The following is a 16,956-nucleotide window of genomic DNA, read 5'->3' on the forward strand; positions in this document are numbered from 1 at the left end:
GGTGGGGAAGAAGGTGGGTAATGGTGCAATTAATGGAAAAGCCATTAGACCTTTCTCCTCCTCCCCCTCCTCTTCCTCACTCCGCCACTTGCTGTCCTCCTCCACTTCCACCTCCTTTCTTCTCTCCCTCTCCGCTCCTCCTTCTCTCTCCCCTCTCAAAGATTTCTCCCTATTTTTGTCTGGTTAGAACCTTTTCTTTTCCTTTTAACCCTTCCATGGCAGCCTGAAAGGGAATTCAATCCATCTCAGCTGCCAAAGGCAATGCCCTCCCAGTTGGCACAGAGAGCCCCTTCTTCCAGTACTTGGGGGGCCCTGCTGCTGCAAAATCATCCAGAAATGGGACAAAAGCTTAGCAGAAAACTCTTCTGGGCAGGGTCAGCAGGTGGAAAGTGCAAGGGGTGTGTAGATGGAGGAGGAGGTGCAGGATCCTCAGTGGGTGGGGGCTCCAGGAAACCCCTTCCCTGAGGTTTGAACCTCACGACTCTACTTTTATTATGCTTTTTGTGCTTTCTTCTGTTCAGCACGGCAGACAGGCCACTTGGCAGCAAAAAGTCAGAGAAGGAGGAGGCCAGACCTTCCTCCTATTCCCACTCTAAAATCCCGTCCATCCTGCCCCAGCTTGGGCACCACAGGGACACAGCACCCCAGGACACAGCATTTTTGCTGCCCTCTAGTTGTGCCTCAGGCCAAGCCACTCACCCCACTATGTGGGGGACCCTCAGGACCTGCTCCCCGGGAAGCCCAGAGCCCACAGGGAGACCCCATGGGCAAAGGCAGGGAGGAGGGAGCAGCCAGTCCTGCCCTGCAGTGTGATCAGAGCCAACCCCCCAGGGGACCCTGGCTGAAGGCGGGACAGTGTGGGGACCTGGGGACCTGCCATGGTTTCTCCAGCTTCTCCTGACACACTTCTGCTCCATCTGCTCCCTCCTGCTGCAGCATGTCCCCATCCCACAGCTCCCCAGGACCTCCAGGAATGCTGCTGTGGGCACCAGCAGGGCCTGTATTTTTTTTTTTTTTTTTGGGGGGTGGGGGTGGGGGTAAGATGTTGCCAGGGTGACAGCATCCTCCTGCAACATGGAAACCACGGTTTCCATGGAAACCCTTTTTGCCCCAATTATTTTACCACTGCCACATCCCTTAATTTGCCTTTAATAGTTGTATTTTAGACATTCCCCCCCCCCTCTCTGCAGCAGGTGGGTGACCCCCGGGCAGCCCCCGGGCTGGGTCCCCAGCAGGGCCATGGTCCCCATGGAGGGCGGCGGGTTTGGGAAGCAGTTGCCCCGGCAACAGAAACAGGGCGTTTCTGGCAGCGGTGGTCACCATGGGGACGGGGATGCTGACGAAGGCTTGTGAAGCTGAGAAGACAAATTGCCCTCATCATTATCTCTGGGCTTGTCAATCAAACATATTCCCTTATTTACCTCGGCGAGGAGAGAGCCCCGGGAGCACACGGAGAGGGAGGGAGCGAGACAAGAACTGCTTGCCCCAAACTCTGCACTGGGGAGGGAGCGTTGCCAGCCCCTCGGGATGGCCACCATCACCTGCAATCGCTTCACGGAGGAGTACCAGCTCTTTGAGGAACTGGGCAAGTAAGTTGGAGACGGGTATGGGATGCTTGGAGCGGGGCTGTTCCCTGGGTGGGAAAGATCCTCGGCAGTGCTGGGAACTGCTGGAGATGGAGGAAACGAGATGGGCACGGAGGGATGCAGTGGGGATCAGTGGGGATCGGTGGGGGTACTCGTGTAGGGATGGGGGCTGCCAGCCACAGATCTGCCTCTTTGTCCCTCCCTGAGTTCAGGGGCTGCTGATGGGTGTTTGGCTGAGGGCTCGGGGCACCCAGAAGTCTGGAGCTGCCTGAGGAGAGGGCAACTGTCTCTTTTATGGAAAAGCTTCTCCCAGAAAAGGGTGCTGCTGGTTCCCTCGGGAAGTTCCCCAGGCAGGAGGAGGGATGGGACAGCCGAGGAGGAAGACCAAAGCAGCGGGGCGCCCCTTGCATTTCTTTAGGGAATTTCTCTGTATGGATTTACCAGGGTTACTAGTGCTGCAGGAGACCCAGCCCGCCTGGCAGCCCCCAGAGAATCCTGGCATAGCTTGGATAGACCCGAGATGTCCCCCACCCCTACCCCTGTCCCACTGCGGGTGAGCCATAGCCCTGCTCGACCCTCCTGCCGGGGAGGGCTCAGCTCCCAGGTCCGGGTGTGACCGCGAGTGCCTGGATCTGTGTGTGCGTGTGTGTGAGTGAGTGCAAACAGAAACGCCTGTGCACGGCGAGGCAATCCCGGGGAGCTCCGAGCCCCCCAGGGTGGAGCAGGGGATGTCAGGATCTCCGCGCAGAGGGATGCTCCGCGTCTCGCCCAGCGTGTGGCTGTAAAACGGGCGCAGGAGGGAGCAGGCGTGTGCCTCTGTTTTGGTTTCCTGTGCCTTCATTTTTTTGGAGCTGGTGTGTGAATCTGGGGCGTGTGGCCACCGTCCCCTCGGAGCGTCTGGCAGCGTGGTGGCGGGCTCAGGGTGCCTGTGCTGGGCAGCTGGTGCCTGTGCTCCAGATGGGAAGCTGTGTCCATCCGTAGGCACAGGGACATGCTCCGACCCCGCAGCCCTGCGTGCAGGGCAGCCTGTGCCTAACCGTGTGCCCACACACACGTGGGCACTGAAAATGGGGGCGAAGGAGAAAGGAGAGGGCAGAGATGGAGGAACGGAGAGGCTGAGACAGGGAGCACTTTGTGCTGGGCTGATTGCTGTTCACGTTCCCCAGCCAAACCATGGCACCAGGGTGCTGCTACAAAGTGCAGCTCCGTGGAGGGGAGTGCACCCCCCCCCCCATCCCAGGATACTCACATCGATTCCTGTGGCACCAGGGTGGCTGTGAGGGGCTGGCGGGGAGGAATGGGCTGAGGAGAGGGTCCCTGTGGTGGAGACAGCCCCAGCTGGCACTGTGGACATGGGGATGTGCACTCGTCAGGGAGATGCTGCAAGGTGGGATGTGAGACCTGCTTTTTCCAGAGTTTTCTTGGCTTTCCAGGGCTCTGAGGCTCTGTGGTGGTGGCACGGGCTGGGCAGGGGAGACAGTGGCTGCTGAGTGCCTGCAGTGAGGCTGCGGGGCCCTGGCTGGGCAGAGGTGGCTGCAGGGATGTGGAAGGGAGTTCGCAGGCCGGGAGCAATCCGGGAGGACCGGGAGAGCTCCTGAAGGTGTCTGGGATGTGACGCTTTGCTGGGTGGGTGCCAACACTGAGGGCTGAGCACCCAGGCTCAGGGTTTGCCTGCATTGCCTGGCACTGTGGTGTAAAACCACCTGGACAGATACATTTTAATGAATTCACAAACAGAGGAGCAAAGCTGGTGCAGCAGCTCACCAGCCCCGGTAAGCATCACACCTGGCCATCCCATCCCCAGGGTGATTCGGGGGCAGCATCCCCAGCTCGGAGCATCCCACGGCTTTTCCATCCACCAAAGGGGGCAGGTACCACCGCAGCGCTGAGGTGTGTTCCCGAGTTAAGGGCTCCACCAGGCTAGCCAAGGTGCTGTGGGGCTGGTTGGGGATTTTCCACTGGGATGGTTTCCAGCACATCCTGGCACATTCAAAAATCAGCGGTTTCCCGTGGGGAAATTTCCGCTTCATGGGCTTGGCGAGGGAAATCAGGGCGAAGTGCCGCACCTCTGCTCTGCTGCGGCAGCCGCTTGCTGAGAGAAGTGTCGTTCCTCCTCCGGAGAGACGTTCCCGGTGCCGTTTGGGGTGGGGGTGTCCTGGCAGGGGTGGGTAGAATGGTTCTCCCCCCACCAGACCCTGACAGGGAGCAGCATCCTGCAAGAATTCAGAGCAGAAAGGGTCCATCTTGAGTTTGCTGTCCCTGAGGAACTGGGGCGGGCTGTTGGGGGGGACACGGTGTGTCCCCAGCCTGGCTGGCAGGAGGGGGGGTGGTGGGTGCCAGGCTGCTGTGCCCACCCTGTTCCTTTGCCATCTCCTCGGCTGTCACCCGCCCTGACGCCCAGGCAGGTGGGGGTTGAGATGCCACACACCTAATGGTAGCACCACGACGGGGCTTTGGGGGCAGGCAGAGGTGGGGAGAGGAGTCTGCAGAGCCTGCTCCGTGGAGCACAAGCCCTTGGCACATCCCTGCACCTCCTAAGCGTGGGAAGGCGTCTGTTCCAAGCGGGGGACACGGAGCTGGGGAAAACCTGCTCCTGCAGCAGCCCCCGCAAAGCAGAGCAAGTGAAGGGCTGCTCTGATCCCCCACGCTTGCAGAGGGCGGTGGACAGCAGCGAGGGACAGGGAGAAGATCCTGCCCACGGCCCCCCAGAGTAGGACAAACATGAAGTACAGCTCCACCGGCGCCTCCAAATCCGCCCCCGCAGCAGGTTCAGGGAGAGGCTGGAGACAATTACCGTGCTGAGCCTTACGATCAGCCCCTCCGCTCCTGGAGCTGCAGGAGAGGGGGCTTATTAAAAAGGGGAAAAAAAAAAAAAAAGGAGGAACAAAAAATCCCCAGCCCACACTCTTCTCTCTAGAAAGGAGCTAAAATGCCTCGGAGGAGGAGGAGGTGTTGAGAAGAGGGAGGGCGGCAGCAGCACAGCCGGGCGCTGGCAGGGAAGGTGTGAAAAAGGGGGAAGCGGAGCATCCCGGTGGCAGAGCCACTGCCTGGGCTGGGGGGGAGGCCATGGGGACAAGGCATGGGGTCATGCCTGGACTGGGGACCAAGGGGCAGAGGCTGCAGCGCTGGGACTCAGCAGTGCCAAGGCTCAAGGCTGCAGGGACAGGGCTGGCTGTGGGTCCAGCATTGCCCTGTGCTGGCAGCCGGCAGGGGGACAAGGACATGCTCTGTACCCACGTAGCCTGATGTCCCCATCCTGTGCTCAAACTGGGACATGCTGTCCCATCCAAGCCAGGCAGAGATGGGGGCCCAGCTCCCACCAGGGTTGTGGTGATCCCCATCCAAAGGCCTGTCGCCCCAGGAAGGAAGGGACACATGCTGCTGTCCACAGCCAGGGAGCAGGGAACGATTCCTTCCTTCCAGAGGGGTTTCTTGAACCAAGACAGGACTGAGCTCCCTGCCTGGCACCCCTAGTGCTGCCTGCATAGCCTCACGAGCTCCTGGTGCAGAAGAGGATGCCTGCCTTTGCCGGGAAGGAGATGCTGGATTTAGATGGAGCCGAGGGGGGATTTTTTTCCCCTAGACTGGAAAGATCCCACATGGGGCTGAAAAACAAGAGAGCAGCCTGGCATAGGGAGTAGAGCCTGGATGGGGCTAAAACACCCAACATGGTGGGTTCCTGGCCAGTGCAGACCCACTGAAGGACTCGACTGGAACTAGGATGGGGCTATGACAAGTGTCCTGTACCCTAGGGTGTTCTGCATCTGCTTCCAGTGCTCCATGTTCCACCCACCCTCTAGGATCACAGGGTCTTGACTGTGCTTTACAGACCACAAACAGACATTTGGTTTCTGTTAGAATGGTCTGGGGAACGCAAAAGCCAGGAATGCAGCTGTGCACATGAAACCCTGTGCTCCCCCATCACAGCTGCTTTATCCCACTTCCCATGGCTCCCTCTTTTTCGCCATTCAGTTCCAATAAATAGATGAGTAAGTGGCTGTGGGCACTGGGACCAGGAGTGGCTGGGGTTCCCCAGCCTCCAGTGGATCTGGGACATCTATGTCGCTCCAACCTCATGTTGGGTTCTGCAGTGAAACCATGTGACTGGGGCAGGAACCCCCAGCTGGGGAAGGGGGGCATCCCTGCTGCAGACTATCCTGCCACTGCAAAAGCATCACACACGTCTTTAGGAAAAAAAAATAAAGAATATGAGTCCTAGGGATCTACAGGAACCTGCAAACCCCACACACTCTCGTGTTCCCAGCGGGATGGGGAGAGCAGCACTGCAGGACTGCTGATGGCTCTGATCTCTAACCCAGGGCAAGTTGGATATGAAGCACTTTGCCCCCCCTTTCCAATTAATCTCCCCCTCTCCCTCCCGACAGAATTCAGAGATATCAGCAGCTCAGCTCTTTCAGCAGCCAGGACTAAACAGGGAAGCTGGGAAGCACCGGGATGCTGTTCCCCCGGCTCCTGCCCGGCACGTGCCGTGAGCGATGCTCTGCGCGGCGGCGCTGGGCGCGTGGGCTGCCAGCTCTGCTTGGGGTCCTATCCCCATCCCTCTGCACCCGCTGCTTGCCTGCTCTCCTAAAGATCACATTCAAACCCAAATTGCCCGTCTCCACCCGCCCCCACCAGTAAAATCAATTATCCGCCGCTGCTCGCCAGCCCTTGGCCTTTTATTCCTCGGCAGGGAGCTGGAGCGGGGTGGTGGGGAGTGGCGGGAAGGTGGGGAGGGAGGTGGGATTGCTTTTGATAGTTGATATTTTAGCGATTGGAAAGGTTTGGCAGGAAAGGGAACCTGGCACAAAGGTTGTGCTCAGCATGGCTGGAGCGCTTGTGCGTGTGTGTGTGTGTGTGTGTGTGTGTGCAGTGCCGCAGCTCCCAGCATCATACCAGCACTGGCGCTGCCACGAGCTGGCAGGGCTCGGGGTACGGGGGCAGAGGGGAGTCTTTGCAGTGTCCCAAGCACCTGTGCTCATTTGCCTGCCAGGCCCCAGGAGAGCCTTGCATGTTGGCTCATGTGTGTGCAAGGCACAGAAGCATCCGCCCCTGCCCAGTTTGGCTCCAGGGGTCCTTGCTCGCAGGGTCCCCTGGGCTATCCCTGCCTGGGTGGCAGAGTTGCAGCTGGGAGGACCTGGCAGTGCTCACAGCTGCCAAGTGCTGCTGTGACTGCAAGGTCTAGACCAGGCTGAGCTGCGCAGGCTGAAGTGGCCAAGAGCTTTGTGGCAGCCGCAGCCATCACAGTGTCCCTCAGGAGCCAGTGCCCCCTGTAAATCCTTGCCCCTTCTCTCCTGCAGACAGGTAGGGCAGAGCTGGAGGAAGAGGAGTAAAGGTGCACAATGCCTGGAGTGTCCCAGAGAAGCACAGAGGGAAGAATCCCACATTCACCCCTAGGTCTGCATGTGCCTGCACCCGTCATCCCCTAAGGAGAGTGGTGCAAGGAAAGCTGACTGAGATCCCTCCACGTTTTCTTCAAGTCCCTTCCCCAGCCAGCACCCACATCCCCATTCTCATCCCCATTCCCACCCCTGAGCCTGTGGTTGCCTCTCGCCCCACAGCTATGTCAGGGCTGAGCTGTGCCCTTGCCCACACCACACCCCTGACCTCTCCCTGTGGCTTCTTCTCTTCCCAGGGGCGCTTTCTCCATTGTCCGGAGATGCGTGAAGGTGTTGGCAGGACAAGAGTATGCAGCCAAGATCATCAACACCAAGAAGCTCTCTGCTCGAGGTAGGTGCTGGGGGTGTTCCTGGGGAGGTGAGAGGCAACCAGGGCTTACAGAGCGGGGAATTTGTCCCACAGGACACCATTTCTGTTCCTGAGATCTGCCAACACTCTGCAGCAAAATGCTGGTTACAGCCTTGCAGCGAGCCAGACCACTGCCAGCTCCAAGCACTGGGTAGGACAGTTATTTCGGGAGCATCACCTTCTGAGAGGGCCCTCACTGACCACTCTCAGTGGTTCAGGTTTTCTTACTCATATACCTACATCAATGAAATCAAAATGTCCTTTCAAGTGGGGGTTTGACTTCATTTCTAACTGTAGATGGACCCTCACCCCTCGCTGCCATCTGGTTAATCACTCTGGGGGAGCAGGTTGGCTTTTTGCTGCTGGAAGAGGTGCCCGTGGGTCTGTCCTGGTGGGTCTATCCTGGATGTTCCTTGAAGTGAGGCTGAGCTGAGCCAGCAAAGCATCAGCCAGCCCTTGCCCCAGGGCACGGTCCCCTCTGCCCCCGGGAATGTGGCAGAGGAGCTGTGATGAGGAGGATGGAGAGGATGGGGCAGCAGATGCTGTGTCCCCACTCCAGCTCCTCCCTGGCTGCCGGGAGTGCAGGATGGGTGCCGGGAGCAAGCACCCTGCCAGGAGAGTTTAATTAACCTCCCTCAGTGACTGTCCCTGCTGCCACTGCTGACCTCCGAAGGCAAAACTGAAATGCAGAAAATGGTGACAAGCTCCTTTCTGACCTGGAATTAAACCAGCGTGTTGCAATCTCCCTCCCACCATGCTGCTGAAGTGGCACAGCGCCGACACCGAGCCTCTCCAGCTCCTCCAGCACTGACCCCTGCCCCTCTTCTGGGACGTGGACCATCTCTTCCTCTGAGGCTGAGGGCTGGGCTCTGGGCAGAGTGTGCCGTGCTGGGCTCAGCTCTTGGCTCCTGCCCATGTACCCCAGCTGGCAGCAGGGTGGGCAGAAAATGCCTCCCAGATTTCAGGGCTGCCTGAAGCAGCAGATTGAGCCACCCCCCTCTCTCCTGCCTCCACGCACCTCCTCAGGCAGTTTGCCCCTCTCCACCCTCTGGTGGGGTTTGTGCTGTCCCTGCAGTGGCTCTGTGCCCATCTGCCCCCTGCCGAGACTTGGCCCAAGTTATTTTCCCTGCTCCGCCAGCTGAAATCACCAGCTGCTTTTGCTAATGATCTGGAACTCCCATTTCTGCAGTGCTGGCGCTTCCCCAGACTGGGACAAGCCCCAAAGGGGCATGAGGAGCCACTGTCCCATGAGGATGTGCCACTGGCTGTGCCAAACACAAAGGGGGGGAAGGCTGGGAGGAGAGAAGTGGGGAAAAGTGAAAGAAGCTGCAAAACATCTCCAGCCATGGCCTTTTTCTTCAGACATCCTCCTGGCTGCTGACACAGAGGGGCCAGCAGGAGAGAAAGTCTTGGAGGAGAAATGGGGTTTGGGTGCAGGCGGGAGCTGGATTTGTGGGATAGGAGAGGAACTGTGGCCATGGGTCACTTCCCCAGAGAACTGCTTGCCTCACTGTCCCTCCAGCCCATCCCTGTCATCCATCCCACAATGGACTTTAGTTGTGAAAAACAAAAGCCTAAACCCCAACCTCTTCCTGTCACCCCATCCCACCCTGGGAAGGTTGTGCCCCATTGGGGAAAACGGGGGGGAGCTGAACGAGGCCATGGAGCCTGTCCCAGCCTTCAGCTGGGACCCCAGCACAGGCTGCAAAATTCACTCCAAGCCTGGGGTTGACCCTCCCACTGGATGTGGATACCGAGCCCTGGGGAAGGCTCCAGCCCCACAGAGAAGGGGCTGTATCACCTTCACATCTCAGCGGTCGGAGGCATCCAGGTTTGGTTTGATGCAGAGCGAGACTCTGGGGTGTGAACCTGCAAGGGAGCAGCGATAACACCGAGAGACAAGCAGCCCTAATTATATCCTCCCTTGTCCTGGCTGCTGAGTTCCTGCTAGCACAAAATGCCTCCAGACAGGCACCTCCGTGCAGGATGGCTGGGTCAGGTGTGAGCAGAAATGGAGAGGAAGAAACAAAAACGATTTACAGATTCATTCTGAGCTGCCCCAGGGTGGAGGATTTTTTGGCTCAGCTCAACTTGCTTCACCCAGAGCTCCCTTGTCTCACATTCCCAAGCCAAAAGCTGAGGAATAGGACCTGAGCTGCCTGTTTGCAGACAGGCACCAGGGCAAAGCACATTTGCAGAGCCAGGGTTTTGCACTGCAGGAGAGCAAAGTCCTGATGTGGAATGGCTGGTGATGGTGACAGGGAGCAAAGCCTGTAGCCCCATTTCAGCCCAACACCTCTCACTGGTCATTGGGTTGCTCAAATTGTACCATCAGCAACAGAAATGTCCCTTCTGATTACTTGTGCCTGGAAAAATAGGAGAAAAGGGAACAGTGCTGCTGGCAGGGATAACCCAAGCAAATCTGGGATATCTGGGAGGTGATCAGAGACTGTTCAGCTAAGAGGAGGGAGAGGACAGGGCAAGGGATCATCCCAAGCCCAGGACCACCCATGGCATCAGTGCCTAGGGGCTTTGTTGGGGGCTGCATCTGTGCTGGGATAGCACCCATCAGGCCCTGATGCTGAACACAACCCCAGATCTGCTATCCTTAAGCAAAAAAAAAAAAAAAAAAAAAAAAAAAGATGGGTTTTCTCTTTGCCAGCTGCTTTGCCCCCCAGATTTCCTATGCTGGCAGCTCCTCTGAGAGCCCAGCAGAAGCTGAGGGCAGTTGAGTCCTTTCCTCAGATCCTAATTTAGGGCCGTTGCCTCTTTCAGATCACCAGAAGCTGGAACGAGAAGCCCGGATCTGCCGCCTCCTGAAGCATCCCAACATCGGTAAGCACACCCCGTTGTTGGGGCTCCACTGCCCACCTGCCCTCCCGTGCCCCAGCCGGGGCTAGGGGGTCCCCATCAATAATCCAGCCCTGCCTGCAGCAGCATGGACTGTTTGTTCGTCCCTCGTGCTCCGGCCTCCATCCCAGAGGAGAGGGGCTCGGTGGCACGGCCGTCCCTCCTCTTCCTCGCGGGAAGCACCGTCTTCAAACGGGGCCATGGACAGAAAGACCCCCAGCAGGCATGGGGGGATTGAAGTAGGTCCTGCCTAACCCACTTGGCCATAGCTCCCTCAGGGAGAAGAGGAGCCTCAGGAGGCTGCAAAGGGCTATTTTTACTGCTCTCCCCCCGTTCGGGTGCGGTATTGCTCTGCATGCTCCAAAAAGCGGCTGCAGCTCGGAGCGGCAGCAGCAGCGCGGGGCGTGTGGGAGGAGCGATGGCGGGGGGAAGCGAAGACTTTCCCACCGACCGTCCATCTGAGAGTAGCCTCCTTCGGAAAAGCTGTTTCAGGAAAACTCCTGAGCCCCTGCAAAAGACAAAAATAGGCCAGAAGGAGAGAGAGAGAGAGGGGAGGGGAAAAAGCTGCAGGAAAAAAAAAAAAAAAAATCCCAAACTCCATCCCTGAGAGCGATGCCGATGCGGGCTCTTGGTCCCTGTGGACAGTCAGGATGAACCCCCCTCTTCCCTCTGCTGCTGCACCCCAGGATGTGCTGACCCCAGTGAGATCCTGCAGCTTTGGGGAAAGCTTTTGGCGGTTTCTGCAGCCCTGTCAACTTACAGTCAGGAGCTGGGAGGGTTCCCCTGTGGCTGAGCTTCTCCCTGGCCCCCTCACTGCTCTGGTGACCTGGATCCGTCCTTCCTCAGGAGCTGCTGCAGCAGATCCAGGGAGCTAGATCCAGGGCCTCTGGGACCAACCATGTGGCTCCTGTCCCATAAATGTTTCAGTTTGAAAAAGGACTGTCAACTTCCATCTGTCTCGGCACGCAGCTGCACGGCGAGTCTCCCCTGCACTGCCGGGGTGACGGACCCCCCAGGGCTCCCCAGCCTCTGCTCAGGCAGGACCAGGAGCTGCCCTGCTGGGAAGTCCAGCATCCCCTTTGCACCAAAATACACGCAGGGATTGCTGAGACGTGGAGGGGACACACTGCAAATGCATGAATAGCAAGAAATACTAAAACCAGAGGACTTCCCCCATGAGACCCACAGGATGGTAGCTGGGCCGTGCAGCTGGAGCTGCCCAGCTTCCTGGCCTGGCCACAGCTTTTCCCTGTGGCTGTCTTCTTCCCTTCCCTCTCCATCACCTGCCAGTGGAGCTGGCAAGGTTTCTGAGGACAGAAACATCTGACCCCTTCCTGTGCCTTGCCCCCCACCCCTGCACCACCCCTTGCTGTTTGGCCATGACCTGGCAGGCTCAGAGCATCCCTGCTGCAAGGGCTTGAAGGGGTTAACAGCATGAGATGCTAACAAGCCCAATCCGCTGCTATTTATACCCAGGAGGCTCTTCTCCACCCCACACCCTCTTTCCCTTCACGCCCCTCCACTGCTCCTGCTGCCTGGAAACTTGGGCTCGCAGCTCCCCTTCCGTGCAGCAAAGGCGGCTCATTACCCACCCGGGAGCTGGAACGAGCTGTGCCGCTGCAGAGCAGCCTGGCATGAGGAAGAGGAGGCACTGCTGCTGGCATGAGACAGAACAACCCTCTCCAGCCCTCACTGGGAGAAGCACCCCAGCTGCCGAGGGCTTCACTGTCCTCTCCCTCGTTCCGTGCAGCGAGATGGGGTCTTTCCATCTCCCATGAAAACCCGTGGGGTCCCTCCATTTCCCACCAGAAAGCCACGCTGCAGTTCCTGGAGGAACCAGTCTGTGCTCTGCACTGTGCCTGCTGGAATGCCTCACATGGAAAGCCGTGCACAGGCAGTTGGGGGCAGGTCTAGGTCCCCAGGATCCTGCAGTGCATCCACAGTACTGGCTGATGGATTAGGAGAGCTGTGATTTCCCAAAGATTTTTTTCCATTCAGGGAAGTCTTGCTTTATTGGGAAAACTTTGGCTGCACGCAGCCATGCGGTTTCAGTTCCAGGTACCTGTTGTCCACTCTCAGTCCCAAAACTGTGTCCTGCTCCTGCCTTGGCTCCCAGCACTGAGCTGGAGTGGTTTGGCCAGTGCAGCTCTCTCTGACTATGGTCAGTAACAGATACTTGTAGGATCAGGTTATATTTAGAGCAGCTGCTCCCTCTTATACCTCCTTGGCTCCTGGCAGTCACAGGCTTTGGGACTTCCCCAAGCAAGGAACGTATCTGGACCATCTGTTTGTGATTACACTGGACCCATCCGCATCAAACTCACTACTCACAGGGGGATCCCCTGAGAACGCTTTGGCTTCTGTGGGATCCCAGCTGTGATACCCCCAAATCCCTCCCAGGCGAGATGAAACGGGAGGAATTACGTCTCTTTCAGCAGAGAAAGGCAGAAAAGCTAGGATTTTTTTCAGAGAAAAACAGAGCAGACAGGTGTTGGAGCACAGGGGATGTCTGCAGAGGCCAGCAGTGGAGAAGGGTAACTGGGAAGTAAGATGAACAAGTTGTGTCAGTAATCGGGATCACAAGAGAGACAAAGAGGAAGGATGGTGCCCAGCTCATGAGACCTCCTCTGCCCTGTGCCCTGGCTGGGTGGAGTGCCACTGCTGGCAGCGTGGTCTTGGCAGCTGCTGGATCTGCCTGTGGAGCTTGGAGACAGGAGAAGGACCAGAAAAGTGGTGTTTGCTGGCCTGGGAGATAAGAGCAATACAGTGCATTATCTGTGCTCAGCGATGGGGCTTGTTATCTCCCCTGGCTCAGACTGAGTCTGGAGGATGTTTCCATATAGGGCTCAGCTGATTTAGATGCAGTGAAAGGGTCTAGAAGTAAAAATTCCCACAAACTCACTCACTTTATTTATTTTTTTTCCTCCTTGATTCCTAACATTCTCAAAGATGTTGAAAGTTGTATAGGGCTGAAACCAGGTGAGAGAGAGGAAAGGTTAAGTATTTCCAGCCTCAGGGGAATCAAACAAAATATGAGGTGGGGGACAGAGGATACTGGACCAGGCTCTGTTTATCCATCCTACCTGTTTCTGTTTGCTGCACACCTGCCTGCTAAACTGTGATCTGAGCCTGAATAACCAGCACACAGCTGCAGGGTGACAGATTTGTACCTGGCTGTGTCTGGCGAGGTGTGCACGAGGGGAGAGGGTGCCCCTCAGTGTGACGAGCAGTGTGAGATTCCAGGAGACGGGAAACTCATCCCACGGAGATTCCCAAGGAGAAAAGGAAGGTCATGAGCAGAAAATAAAAAGGGCCCTGTGGGTGCCAAGGCTGTCAGTCCAGCACCCTGCTGAGCTCTCCCTGTGCACAGGCACTAATCCTGTTGGGGCTGGGGACACCCATGCCTGCAGCCTGCCCAGTGCCCAAGATAGCCCAGCAGCTGCCCGGAACCTCAGCCAGACACAGCCCTGGGCAGTCCCCAATTTGGATGTGACCTTTGAGCCTCTCACCACTGCCCCAGGCTGGGGCCATGGCTGGGGTGCCCTGGTGAGCAAGGACCCTCACCCAGCCAGTGGCAATAGCAAGAAGAGGAGGGAGGAGGAATAGCCCTGCCTGTGCCCCTCCCCAGCTCCTGCTTGTGCCCAGAGGGGAGCAAAAGCATTCCTGGGGAGCAGGGTGGGAGCCAGGTGTACCCCCTAACCCTTCTGTCTCTGCTGCAGTGAGGCTCCATGACAGCATCTCTGAAGAGGGCCACCACTACCTGATATTTGACCTGTGAGTAATGGTTCAATGCACCCCCTGACCCCCTGCCAGCTCCGTGCTTCCACCCGAGGTGACACACCCTCCACCTCACCCGAGCCCTTCCCACAGGGCTGGAACCAAGCTTGGGTTCCCCAAGCCGGGCAGAGGGCAGGTCCCTGTCCTGCACCCCCGACTCTCCTGCCATGCAAGGAACATTTTGGGGAGGGATTGCCAGGGCCAAATGTGCTGTCAGTTAATCCAGCTCCCCCTGTTTTCTCCCAGGGTCACTGGTGGGGAGCTGTTTGAGGACATTGTGGCCAGGGAGTACTACAGCGAAGCGGATGCCAGGTGAGCACAGACACACGTGGGGCTGTGGAGGGGACAGATTACATCCCCTTCTCCCCAGAGCTGCTCCCTCCCGGGGTCCTACACGTCTGGCTTTCTGCAGCATGAGCTCCTTCCATGTTGGGAGGTGTTTTACAGCCACTCCTGCAACACATACTCATAAACCAGAACTGTGGTGCAAAAAAGACTTCCAAAAATGCTCTTTTTAACTCACTCAATTCCTGTGCCAAGAAGTGCATGTGCTACCTTGGGGCTGGTTTCCTCCCCAAATCAGATGGCTCCCAGCCATCGCTGGCAGCATCCTCCTCGCCTGGAATGATGGGTTAGCCCACATCTGACCTCCCTGTAAAGGAGCAGGCTGTTGGGGCTCCCTGGGCTGAGCACATTGGGTTTCCCTGGTCTGGGAGCACCGGGGCTGTCCAGGCATGCAGAGGGGAAGCCCAACACCAGACTGGTGCCCAGCCAGGGCCATGATAACATGGACACCCCACAGTCCTCACCCCTTCCCCTTGGAGCTGCATTCCAGCCATCTGCAAGCATTTCTCTGGCATTTAGCACTTGAAAGCACTGAGGAGGAGCAGGCAAGACAGGCTGGGTGGGAGGATGTGCTCAAGCTCTGCTCTCTCCCACGCTCCCTCTGGCACTTTCCAGGTACCCTGCTGCAGAGCCAGGGGGCTGGGCCCCATTTCAGCCACCCTTTTGGCCCCTGCAGCTCAGCCAGGGGACAGCATTAGCCTCATTTTTTTGTCCCTCTCTAATCTCCAGATATCACTGTGCCTCTTGGCTTTGCCCCCAGGCTAGGCATAGCCTGTACCTATGTGTCCAAAAGGGTGGTAAGCTCTACAGTACCTCTCTGCATGAGAATATCCTTTATTTCTAAGCAGAGAGCAGTCTCATTTAATGGGCTGCCTGCACTGAATCCACTTACAACCCATCCACTTATTAGTGTCATACAAATAAAATAAACTACATGTAAATAAGGACCTTCTGCCTTGCATGCAAGCTGTTTTGGAGTAAAAGCGATCATCGCCTCTGTCTTCTTCCCTTCCTGTCTCACACACGCAGCAGAGCTGGGATGTAATGAACTAGATATAAAGTAAGCAGACACAGCAAGGGCCGCCTGCATCAGAGCAGAGCAGGGAAATGGGGCTGGAGCAAAGGTTACACAGAGCACATCTGCTCTGCCTGCGTTTGGAGACCAGATCTGGGCTGGCATTGTGGCTCTACTGATGGTCTCCAGCTCCCCCCCCAACACTCCAGTGTTGCTCCAGTGGGGATCCCAGAGGCTCAGCTTTAGCCCTCATGCTCCTGCTCACCCATCAGTGGGTATGCAGCAGCTCTGGTGGGGTCTTAGTGGGTTAGAACTGCTCCCCACACGTGTGTGGGTTTTGGTGAGGGAGGGGGTCAGAGGGGTGAAATGCTGTGGAATAGAAGTGTCTGACAAAACTCTGCCTCACCGGCCACTTGTGTGAGCTTTCTCCTCTCTCCCACAGCCACTGCATCCAGCAGATCCTGGAGGCTGTCCTGCACTGCCACCAGATGGGGGTGGTTCACCGGGATCTGAAGGTAGGAGTTGCAGGGGGAGTGCCTGTGGGAGGATGGGGGACCCCATCTGTGATGCAAAACCCTGTGGAGCAATGCCCAGAGTATTCCAGGGCTGCTGAAACAGCAGGGAGGAACACGTGTAGGGCTTTGGGAAAGCCACAGAGCAAAGACCAACTCCGGGGTGAAACAACACAAAGGAGGGGAGGGGTAGGGAGGCCCTTGAAGTCCATGGTTCTCTAAGGATACCAGGGACACCAGGACACACAGCAGGGCAATGCAGTTGGGAAGCACATCCAGAGCCCTGACTTTCCTCCTTGCTGTGCTGGGAAGGTCCCCCCATCCATAGGGGAGCCCCTGGCGGGTCTTTCACTCCTCTCCAAGCCCCATCTCCTCCTGCAGCCCGAGAACCTGCTGCTGGCATCCAAGCTGAAGGGTGCTGCCGTCAAGCTGGCTGACTTTGGCCTTGCCATCGAGGTGGAGGGGGACCAGCAAGCATGGTTTGGTGAGTGGGGCATTCTCCAACTTTCCTTGGCATGTTTGATCAGGGGGGCTCCAGGTCGGACACACACCCCCAGGACCTGAGCCCCGGGTTATGGGAGCGTCCCAGCAGCACAAGAGGCACAGTGGGTGGGGTGAGGAGGTTGATGGCTCTAGCTGTGTCCCTGGAAACAGCCCAGCATTGATCCAGGGCAGAGGCAAACAACTCCTCAGGGACTCTGTGACTCACCAAGATGTCCTGGTGAGATGGACAAACCGGCAACGGGGCAGACCAGGGGGAGGGAAGCCTCTTGCAAGTGCTGGAGGTGCTCATCAGAGCACTCCAGCCTTATGCACTGTCCTGGAATTCGGTTGTAGCAGAAAGCCACAGTTTGCTCTGCCCTCAGGACTCACAGAGGTGTCTGGCCTGTCCCACCGGGTCAGGATGTGCCAGGACTCTTGGCTCTTGCTGTTCCTGGCTGGGCACCAGTCACTGCTGGTGAGCTGTGTGGGGATGGGGGCTGCTGCCTGCAGGGTGTGATGGGCTGTCTGTCGCAGGTTTCGCTGGCACCCCGGGATATCTCTCCCCTGAGGTGCTCCGGAAGGATCCCTATGGCAAAGCCGTGGACCTGTGGGCTTGTGGTAAGTCAGACAGGGGATGGAA

The 16,956-nt window shown here is 57.7% G+C and overlaps 1 protein-coding gene across 4 annotated transcripts in view; it reads left to right on the forward strand.

Moving 5' to 3' along the window:
• Window positions 1–1,320: 1,320 nt before the first annotated feature.
• CAMK2A (calcium/calmodulin dependent protein kinase II alpha) overlaps window positions 1,321–16,956 on the forward strand; it is a 34,408-nt gene continuing 18,772 nt past the window's right edge. The window contains exons 1-8 of one of the 4 annotated variants that reach the window (XM_027895315.1): window positions 1,321–1,589; window positions 7,222–7,316; window positions 10,110–10,169; window positions 13,904–13,958; window positions 14,208–14,273; window positions 15,764–15,836; window positions 16,215–16,317; window positions 16,851–16,934. In XM_027895315.1, the coding sequence (XP_027751116.1) occupies window positions 1,528–1,589; window positions 7,222–7,316; window positions 10,110–10,169; window positions 13,904–13,958; window positions 14,208–14,273; window positions 15,764–15,836; window positions 16,215–16,317; window positions 16,851–16,934 (598 nt within the window). In that variant the 5' untranslated portion in view covers window positions 1,321–1,527. The remainder of the gene's footprint in view (window positions 1,590–7,221; window positions 7,317–10,109; window positions 10,170–13,903; window positions 13,959–14,207; window positions 14,274–15,763; window positions 15,837–16,214; window positions 16,318–16,850; window positions 16,935–16,956) is intronic. The other 3 variants (XM_027895314.1, XM_027895317.1, XM_027895316.1) reach the window with 3 other exon arrangements.

The sequence above is a fragment of the Empidonax traillii genome, unplaced genomic scaffold (assembly GCF_003031625.1).
Source record: "Empidonax traillii isolate 1590-97213 ecotype Southwest subspecies unplaced genomic scaffold, ASM303162v1 scaffold455:size476776, whole genome shotgun sequence".
In the NCBI taxonomy this organism is placed as follows: Eukaryota; Metazoa; Chordata; class Aves; order Passeriformes; family Tyrannidae; genus Empidonax; species Empidonax traillii.